This window comes from Coffea arabica, chromosome 11c (genome assembly GCF_036785885.1).
Source record: "Coffea arabica cultivar ET-39 chromosome 11c, Coffea Arabica ET-39 HiFi, whole genome shotgun sequence".
In the NCBI taxonomy this organism is placed as follows: Eukaryota; Viridiplantae; Streptophyta; class Magnoliopsida; order Gentianales; family Rubiaceae; genus Coffea; species Coffea arabica.
The window spans coordinates 36,378,613-36,388,648 of NC_092330.1; the positions used below are offsets into that span (position 1 = coordinate 36,378,613).

Here is a 10,036-nt window from a genome sequence, read left to right on the forward strand (position 1 = left end):
CCAACAAGACATTTATTATACTTCCAAAAGTGTCGTGTACTTTCTATTTCGGGATCAATTCTCTTAAACTCTAACAAATTGATGTCGATCTTTTTACTTCTGTGCACTACAAGAAAACGGGCTTTTTGCAACGCTTTTGCTGTGGCACAAGGATAAAGTGCGGTAAATAAGCAGCAAATTTCAATTTGTGCTGCAAATTTCACAACGGTTTCTAATTTTTACATAAAAACGACATAGTTTTAATAAAACCCATAAAAGGGCACTTGGAAAGGTTAAGTGTCTTTTTCTTGATCTTTTGTTCCGGGTCGTGTAATGCTTAAAGACTGAAGAATAAATTCTGATCAATCGAAATACATTTTGAACCAAACAACGGTGTCGTAATCCCAACTCCGTACGTCGTATATTTATCCACGTGAGGAGGACATAGTAATCACTTTCTGTGATTGGCTTAAGATAGCCTTGACTTGCTAAAGACAGAAAACATCCTTTTTTGAACCAATATTCAGATCTTAACTCCGTACGTCGTATATTACCCAGCTCACAATATTCAGATCTTAACTCTCCAAAGACCGAATTCTTCAAACTATTATAGGTCAGATACATAGACCGAATTCTTCCGCTCATCCAAAACCACTGCAGTACGCAGCTCGGATAAGAGTTTGTCAATTTTTTCACCATCTCTGCTTCAAATATAGCAGAAATCAAAAGCTCTTACGCCATCACTATTACAGAGAAAAAGGTAAAAATTCTTCCATATGATTTTCGATTTCTATGTTTTTTCCCTCGTATGTCTTTGTGACCTGCACTCTTCTCTGAATTTCGGTTAATAAGATTTGGCACAAAACCCTAATTTGATTGGGCAAAGTAATTGGTCCTCCGTTGATTCTGAATTTTGTCAACCACAGTTGTCGAAATTCCTACAGCTGAAAGCTCGAACAAATTGACCCAACCATTTGAGTCATTGACTTCAAAAATTAGGTCTCGCGGCAACTAGAAGAGTCTGCCCCACTACAGCCCCTGTTCTTCTGATGCTTCTTCTGCTTTGGTATGTGTGTTTAGATATGCATTCATATGTGCATGAAGGCAGATTTATTTTTTATAGTAAAATTTAGTTGTGTTTTTGTAAGAATACCAATCTCCTTTGTGTTTGCGGACCAGATTAAAAGGAAATCATGGCATTGGAGTTGGCCTGTGGTTTCTACGCCTAGAGTTTCTACTGCTGTAGCTGAAGAGGTAACTCGCTGCTTTCTTTTCCAATTCAGCGTTGATACTGCATAGTGGTGATAATAGTTTGACGTGCGAAGAGGCATGGTGAATCAAATGATGTTCCTGATATGAAAATGATATTGTAGACAAACAAGTTGTTTATACTTTTCAAGGATGTAATGTTGTAATTTCATTGAGGTTTGGTCAAAATTGCTTGAGTTTAGATTAGTTTTTCTTTTCTAGGCAAATAAACTCATTTTATTAGTCGTAGATAAGTTCTTGTACATAGTTGAACAGCAATCTAACTATCTGAATTGCCCATAACCATCATCTGCCTAGCAATTGTAGCTTGCTAGCAATTAAATGTTCTACCAAGTTGCAATTAGGAATTTGTAAGACAATCTAGCTCCCCTGATTTATCTATGTTTCTTTTTCTTGCAAACAGAACACTGGTTTGCATATTGACATAAATTCACCACATTCTTTTGGCATTGAGAAGTTGGGTTAACTGTTAACATCGCATTCCACTATGAGCATAGCAAACTGGGATGCACATGCTGCACTTTATTTTTTATTTTTCTTGCATGTTAATAAATTTGCTATTTTTCAATTCTGTTTATAAGGTCTCTTTTTCTTGCCTTCTCAATCTTGTTTCTTGTAGCATGGATGATAGGTCTTGGATCTTTATTGAAGACCGAGTCAATAATCCGTACTTTGAAAAGTGTCTGAGTGACTTCCTTAAATTTGCCTACAAAAAGAAGGAGGTTGGGAGTAGAATATATTGCCCATGTAGGCGATGTAAAAACTCAGAACGAAGAAAGGAAGAAACTGTGCGTGCACATGTAACAATGAAGGGGTTTTTGACCACTTATACAAATTGGATTTATCATGGTGAAGATCCATGGGACTTCAATCAAGAAAATATGAACAATGGAGTGTTTAGGCGCATTGAAAATGATGACATGAATGAATTGATACACGAAACACTTGGAAGAACACTTGAAGAGAATTCTAACATAAATTTAGAAGAACTTAGAGGAGCCTGTGATGAAGAAACTAATAAGTTTTTTAAGTTGCTGAAGCATGCCGAAACAGAGTTATACCCTGGATGTAAAAATTTTACTCTTCTATCATTTGTCATCAAGTTGTTGCATGTCAAGTCTCTTTGTCGATGGAGCAACAACTCAATGACAATATTACTGGAGCTTCTCAAGGAAGTTTTTCCTGAGAATGAATTATTTCCAAGCTCTTATCGTGATGCTTGGAAAATTGTTAAAGACTTGGGTCTTAGCTACCATAAAATTCATGCATGCCCCAATGATTGCTTGATTTATTGGAAGGAGACAGAACATGAAACCTTTTGCAGAAAGTGTGGAACTCCTAGGTATAAGCAAATTGTAAAACAATCCGATGATTCAAGTGAACAAGCTAACAAAGTTCCAGCAAAGCTTGTTCGCTATTTTCCTTTGAAACCACGTCTCCAAAGGCTATTCATGTCATCAAAGACTGCTTCATTAATGAGATGGCATGAAGAGGAGCGCATCAAGGATGGTAAATTGAGGCATCCGGCAGACTCTTTAGCTTGGAAGCATTTTAATGACCGGCACCCAAGCTTTGCTAGTGATCCTCGCAATGTTCGTGTTGGACTTGCAGCGGATGGATTTAACCTATTCAAAGCAATGAACAATAAATACAGCACCTGGCCAGTGATTTTAGTGCCATATAATTTACCCTCATGGATGTGCATGAAGCAAACATCATTTATGTTGTGTTTGCTAATTGATGGGCCTAAAGCTCCAGGTAATGATATTCACGTATATCTTCAACCAGTAATTGATGAATTGAATGAGTTTTGGGATCCAGGGGTGCCTACTTATGATGCAGCTAGTAAGCAAATGTTTTACTTACGTGCTGCACTACTTTGGACTATCAATGATTTTCCAGCTTATGGAAATCTATCTGGTTGGAGTACCAAAGGGAAGTATGCATGCCCTTGTTGTAATAAAGATGTTCGAAGTCAATGGTTGATGCATAGCAAAAAACATTGCTATTTGGGTCATCGTCGATTTCTAGCTATTGATCATCCTTATCGTCTAAATCGAGCGCAGTTTGATGGGACAATTGAGAAACATTCTAGACCTGTTCGATTATATGGGTTTGAGATTTTAGAACAACTAAGAGATTTTAGAAATGAATTTGGAAAGGATCAACCAGTTTCCTCAGCTAGGAAAAGGAAAAGGAGGACTAAAGATAATAATGACTTTGAACAAAGTCCCATATGTAGGTATAATTGGAAAAGATTGAATGTATTCTTTCAGTTACCGTATTGGGTGGATAATTTGCTTCCACATAATCTGGATATAATGCATATTGAGAAGAATTTCTTGGAGAATCTCTTGTGGACACTGTTGGGGATGGGCAAGACAAATGATGACATTAATGCTCGATATGATCTAAAAGAAATGGGGATAAGAAAGGCACTTCACCCACAATCTAAGGGTGACAAAGTGTTTCTTCCACCTGCATGCTTCACAATGAGCAAAGATGAAAAAGAAATTTTTTGTAATGTGCTAAAAACTGTCAAGGTCCCTGATGGTTATGCATCAAACATTTCGAGGTGTGTGAATATTAAAGAACGACAAATCTCTGGGTTAAAGAGTCATGATTGTCACATATTAATGCAACAATTGTTATCCATTGCTGTGAGAAGAATATTGCCTAAACATGTTTGCAGAATTATCATTGAGTTACGAGATATATTTAGGCAATTATACTCGAAAGTGCTTACTGTAGCAGATTGTGAAACTTTGGAGGACCGTACTCCACCGGCCCTTTGTGAACTTGAGAAGATGTTTCCACCTCCATTTTTCAATATCATGGAGCATTTGCTTGTTCACTTGCCTGAAGAGGCGAAACTTGGTGGACCATTTCAATTTCGGTCTATGTATCCTATTGAGAGGTAAAAGATTATCAACTTAATCTATGTACATTGAAAAATCACCACCGATATTAATATAAATTCTATGCATAGGTATCTGTGTACTTTGAAAAATTATGTACGGAGTCGAAGTCACCCTGAAGGTTCAATAGCAGAGGGCTACTTGGCGGAAGAATGTATGACATTCTGTTCCATGTACTTGGACAATATTGAATCAAAGTTGAATCGCCCACCTAGGAACTATGAAAGTGAATATTTAAATAGACAGATTGGCCGTCCCTTAGGAAAAGAAGAGGTCATCTATTTAGATGATGTCTCTTGGGTTCAAGCTCATCGTTATGTTCTTGGAAATCTTGAAACTGTTGATCCTTTTCGCAGGTAAGTTCACAGTTTATCAAACTTAATCAATAACTCATGAATTATTGCTTTCATTAAAGTATTTAATGACTAATGTAGGGACCATAAGCATTTGCTAAAACTGGAAAAACCACGCATGTCAAACTATGAAAGGGAGAAAATTCATAGTGAAACATTTTACAAGTGGTTTAAGAAGCATGTAAGTTTTAAATTCAGTAGTGAATTTAATTGAGCTTCATTTTCATATATTTAATATTCTCTAGAGTTAACATACAATAACAGTTTTTGTTCAAAACTTGTAGGTTGCAGATTTGGAAAAATCTAATAGTTGCCATGATTATTATAAAGAAATTGCTTATTTGGCTGCTGGTCCTGATAAGTGGGCAAAAAGCTATTCTGGTTACATTGTTAATGGTTTTCGTTTCCATACTAAGAAGCGTGAGATGAGAAGGCAAACTCAAAATAGTGGTGTATTTGTGAATGCTAGTGCCAATAGTTTCGCTAGTACAAAGGATAAGAACCCTATATCTGGAATTTTAGAATACTATGGGGTCTTAGTGGATATTGTTGAGTTGAGATACTCAAATGACATTAAATTTGTGATGTTCAAGTGTGATTGGGTTGATAATGTCACTGGAATGAAACAAGATGAACACAACTTCACACTTGTTAACTTTGATCATATATTGTACAAGCAAAACACGAAGAATGATGAGCCTTTCATCCTGGCCTCTCAAGCACAGCAAGCTTGGTATGTTCGGGATGCATTGGAACCTGAATGGAATATAGTTGTCAAGATGACCCCTCGAGATCTTTTCATTATTGATCCAGAAATTAACATATGTGAAGATATCCAGGATGAGCATTCTGGATGGCAACATGTTAATAACAATAATTCTGAGGATAGTAACGTTTCATGGGTTAGGGAAGGTGTTGATGGAGTTATACTTGATGCACAAACTACAAAATCCAAGGCACACGTTGCTGAAGTTGATGATGGATTCTTCTCTGATGAGGATAATCTTGGGATTGACAATACGATTGATGATACAAGTGATGATGATGATTTTTTTGATAAAGCCCAACAAGGAGACAAGGCTGATGATTGACTCTAATTTTGGAATATAATCCTAACATTTTGTTATATGAAGTTTAGATATGCCAATATTAGATGAAGTTACTGATTAGTATGAAAAATATTAATTGTGGGATCATTTTCACTGCCTTGGATGTCAATTTATAATTCCTTATGTTCATATTAGTCTCCTTGATAACCTGCATTCTACTTCTTTTTTTAGCAGGTTGGTAATGCTGGATTTACCTTATGTTCAATTTATGATTCCTTATGTTCATATTAGCAAGTTGGTAATGTTGGTTTCATTGGGTTATAGTTCCTTAATATGTATATGTTCTTTGTGTTTGCAGATTTTAGAAACTTAAACTCCAAAAGTAAGATGATACAACACTCTCTTGCTGAATTATGTGATTGGTTTCTGAAAAAAGCCAGTAAAATTAATCATCTTACTTAACTTTGCCTTCAAAAATCAGAAGCTGCTTTTATAGGTTTTCCATGGCACCAAGTAAGAAGGGGCCCCGCAAAGTTGTTGGGCCAATGTCCGGAGCGCATATTGAGTCCACTAATAGTTTGAACCCTGCACTACAGTCAAGCTCTCAATCTTATCAGACTTGCCCCAGTCATTATTCAAAGCCTCCAGCACATAAATTCATTGGGGCAATGCCTGGAATACGCATAGACCCTACATCTAGCTCAAACTCTGTTTCTCGACCTAATTGTCAAGCGAAATCACATGACTCCAATTCAAATTCAAACTCAGCTTCTAGCTTTATTGCTGCTTCTCAGTTCAACTCTAAAGCCAATTCACATCAGTTGAACTCCAAGGCTGATTCTCAACTAAATTCCCATCCTAATTCACATATCGGTCAAGGCTTTCATTCTCAACCACTAGTAGACCATCGTGAGCAACCAGATTCCTTTGATAACAATGATTCTGAAGCTGGATCAGGTTCTTCATATGATTCAGAAGACATAGAGGATGTCTTTGATGGTACTTTTGATGATGATGATTCTAGTGAAGAAGGTCGGTTGGAAAAGAAAAGATTACCACAAATAGTTTTGAGTCTAGCATTCCTTATTATAAGCTTTGTATAATATTCATAAAAAAAATTATATGAATCACAATTTCTTCTTTTGTATGTGTATGTGTTTTTTGTACACAGGAGACAATAGTGGTAGAGGACTAGCCAGACGAAGTGCTGGTTGGGGTGGTGGAAAGAAATTGGAGTTAGTTTGGAATGCACGGGGCCAAGTAATTGGTCCTAATGCTACACAGTATATAAGTCAAGTAGGAATCTTAGTAAAGGATGGTAATAAATTACCACTCACGTACACAGATTGGAGGGCCATGCCTGAAGGATCTAAGGAGAGATTTTGGGAAGATATTAAGGTATTTTGACTCACTATCAAAGTTAGCAACATTTTTTTTCTTTTTATTTCATACAATCTTGTAGCTTGTGAATGTTTAAACTTTTGTTTTGTAATTTTTGATAGAGAAATACAAATATTGATGATACATGCAAGAAAGTACAAATGATAAGGGTCAGCAAATTGTGGAGAAATTGGAAATCAAAAGTCAAGAGCATGTATTTCACTCCTTATAGGAGGCACAGGTCATGGCTATTAGCACACTGTCCTGCAAGAGTTGAGGAGGATCAATGGCCTATTTTGGTTGATTATTGGAGCTCAGAAGATGTCAAGGCATGTATTTATTGTCACATCTCTTTTGCTTTTGAATTAAATTCTAGTGCTATTATGATTTTGATGTGTTGTTAACTACATTTTTCTGTTTTGTACATAATTAGAAGCAAAGCAAGATTAATAGCAAGAATCGAAAAAAACAAAAGATGCCACATCGAACAGGGCGAAAAGATCATGTGAACCTCAGGGAAGAGGTATATTAAATTCTAATGCTTATGTTTCTAGCAATTTTTTCTGGAACATAGTCTTATTTAGAAATATTAACACTTTAGTTTGTACATTGAATATGTGGCAGCTTCGGATTAAAACTGGAAAAGAGCCTTCGAAACTAGACATTTTTATTCATTCAAGACAAGGAAAACAAATGGATGAGTTGACTTCACAAACAATTGTAAGAATAGCTTTTAGTCACTTTTTATTGGTTTTACTTCATAAATAATTCTTTCTTCTGTCTGTTTTTCAATTTAGGCAACTATGAATGAGGAAATACAAAAACTGCCAGAGACATCCAGGGATGATAATTTTGTGAAAGATATACTCTATGAAAATATTCTTGGACCTGAAAAACCAGGTCGTCTTCGAACTTATGGGGTAGGTGCGACTCCAAAAGACGTGTATAGGATGTCAGATAACATGAATGATGGACAAAAGAAAGCATTTGAGGATGCAGTGAATGAGAAAGTGGAAATCATACGTGGTGAACTACGAGAAGAAATGAATTCGAAATTGGCAGATTTTAAGGAGGAGTTGATTGCTCAATTTGAAGCAAGAATGGTTTGGGATAACTATTTTGTTAAATATTATAGTTTTTCTAATTTTTTTATTGCTTTAGTTACTATTGGTCTTTGTTCTTCCAGAGGGCATCCACATGTGACTTGGCATCACTCCAAAGAAGAGAAATGAATGCAGCAAAACAATCTCAAATTTCGGACTCATTAGAGGTTGTATATTAATTCATACAATTCGATTTTGTGTTCAAACTCTCTGAAATATCAGCAGCTATGGCCTGATTTTCTTTTCTTCACACTTTGTTGATAATGTAACAGGTTGGTGATAGAATGAACAGGGAAGTTGGAACAAATGATGCTGAAATGTACAAGGAAGTTGGAACAAATGATGCTGAAATAAACAAGTGTGAAATAAATAAAAAAGTTTCTTCAATTGCTGATATTCTTGAGGTATAGTATGCGTACTTTGAGTTGGTCCTTCTATAGAAGACCAATTTTACTGAGTTCCTTGTTGATATTGAATTGTGCATGACTTCCTTGTTGATGACTATTTGTGCATGAGCTCCTTGTTGATATTTAATTGACTAGTCTTTTGTTATACCAGAACCATCATACAAAGAAGAAAAGGAGCAGGACTACTTGCAAACGACTTGCTTGAGGTACTGGAAAAGTTTCTGGAAATAACTCTATTCTGTCAAGTTTTCCATTGAGTATTTGTATGATTGGGAAGGCGAGCTGTTTTTGTTAAGATTTAGCCAGCTATTTATGGGACATAATGTAGTAAAATTGCAAAAGTAAAATTGCTGACCTTTATAATCCACCATAAAAGCTGAGTTAAAAGGGTGCAATAGATTCTTGAGTTAGTCTCGAGTGGAAAGTGATCATTGTTAGGAATATGTCATTTTCACGAGAAAAACTTTTGCTCCTGTTCGTGTCTTTCCAACTAAGAAAATGATCAGTGCTGTTAACTAAAAACCTGCTTTTTATGTTGCATCTACGAAAAGAACAGAGTCATTATGGACTTTGAGTTTGAGTTACACACAGTTAATCAGAGACAGCATGGTTATTGGTTTGGCAAGTCAAGGTGTCTCGGAAATCCTGGCTTGGCTAGTACTGATCAAGAACAGATTTGATTGCTGAATTTCTTGGATCTCCACCAAGATTTTGTGAAAGCAACTCTCACTCTTGTGCATGTGTTCGTGAGCCTACTTTTTTGCCTTAATTAACATATTAAACTTGGCAAGTCGCACATATGAATGATGCCATAGATTGTTGCCTTTATTCCATTCACAGTTCTTGAAAGCAACTCTCATGGTTCTGCATCTGTGTTTGTGACCATACACTTTTTTGGGTCTTCCACATACTTAAATTAGTTGTACTTCTTTAATTCAGCATGTACTTTATAATAGTAACTGTTTGCCCCTTTTCAGTGTCTGTGAAAAGGTTGAATTACAAATTCCGTTTCAGTATCTATTGTTATATTAACGTTTTCTTCATGCTTAATGGGTTGGGGTTATATGAGCAGGGGACTAATAGAATACACTTTGCAGCCCTGGACTTGATGGTACATTGGAAGCATGCGGATTGGGAGATATGAAGATGTTTTTGAGAGATGTATGATGAAGTGTTGTACTTTTGAAGACAAGCACATTTTGGAATATATGAAACATCTTGTAATTGGAGCGAACAATATTAAATGATAAAGTTTGTAGAATTTGACTAAAACAATGTATGGTACTTTATTCTAGTGTATTGTGGAACTATATTTTGTTATAATATTCGATTTTAGGATATTTGAGCATGATAATTATTGTACCATGAAAAATTTGATTTCTGGTCTTTATATTGGTGACTTTTTTGCGACGCAAGTTTTTGTCGCATGACATTGTGGACATTTTGTAGCGCATTTTTTGTGCCGCAAGTAGAGTGATGCAAATGCATGCGACATGTTGAAAAATTGTGTCGTTTTCTTTTGTAACGGCTACTTTTGTGACACAATTTAATTCCGTCGCATTTGTGCCGCAAAAAGGT

At 36.0% G+C, this 10,036-nt stretch overlaps 2 protein-coding genes across 3 annotated transcripts; both read left to right on the forward strand.

The window, feature by feature from the left end:
- The first annotated feature begins 1,871 nt into the window (after positions 1-1,871).
- LOC113716123 (uncharacterized) lies at positions 1,872-5,762 on the forward strand. Its single transcript, XM_072071423.1, has 4 exons — positions 1,872-4,165; positions 4,238-4,522; positions 4,601-4,700; positions 4,804-5,762. The coding sequence occupies exons 1-4, from the start codon at positions 2,055-2,057 to the stop codon at positions 5,608-5,610; spliced, it is 3,303 nt and encodes a 1,100-aa protein (XP_071927524.1). The 5' UTR covers positions 1,872-2,054; the 3' UTR covers positions 5,611-5,762.
- A 129-nt stretch (positions 5,763-5,891) lies between these two features.
- On the forward strand, positions 5,892-9,806 carry LOC113716598 (uncharacterized). Of its 2 annotated transcripts, none has more exons than XM_027240993.2 (10): positions 5,892-6,600; positions 6,740-6,966; positions 7,071-7,277; positions 7,382-7,471; positions 7,573-7,668; positions 7,746-8,051; positions 8,135-8,218; positions 8,324-8,455; positions 8,610-8,664; positions 9,531-9,806. In XM_027240993.2, exons 1-9 carry the CDS (start codon positions 6,072-6,074, stop codon positions 8,661-8,663), a joined length of 1,725 nt encoding a protein of 574 aa, XP_027096794.2. In that variant the 5' UTR covers positions 5,892-6,071; the 3' UTR covers position 8,664; positions 9,531-9,806. The 2 variants fall into 2 exon arrangements, with proteins under 2 accessions (XP_027096794.2, XP_027096795.2); XM_027240994.2 differs by having other exon boundaries at positions 9,556-9,806.
- The last annotated feature ends 230 nt before the right edge of the window (positions 9,807-10,036 follow it).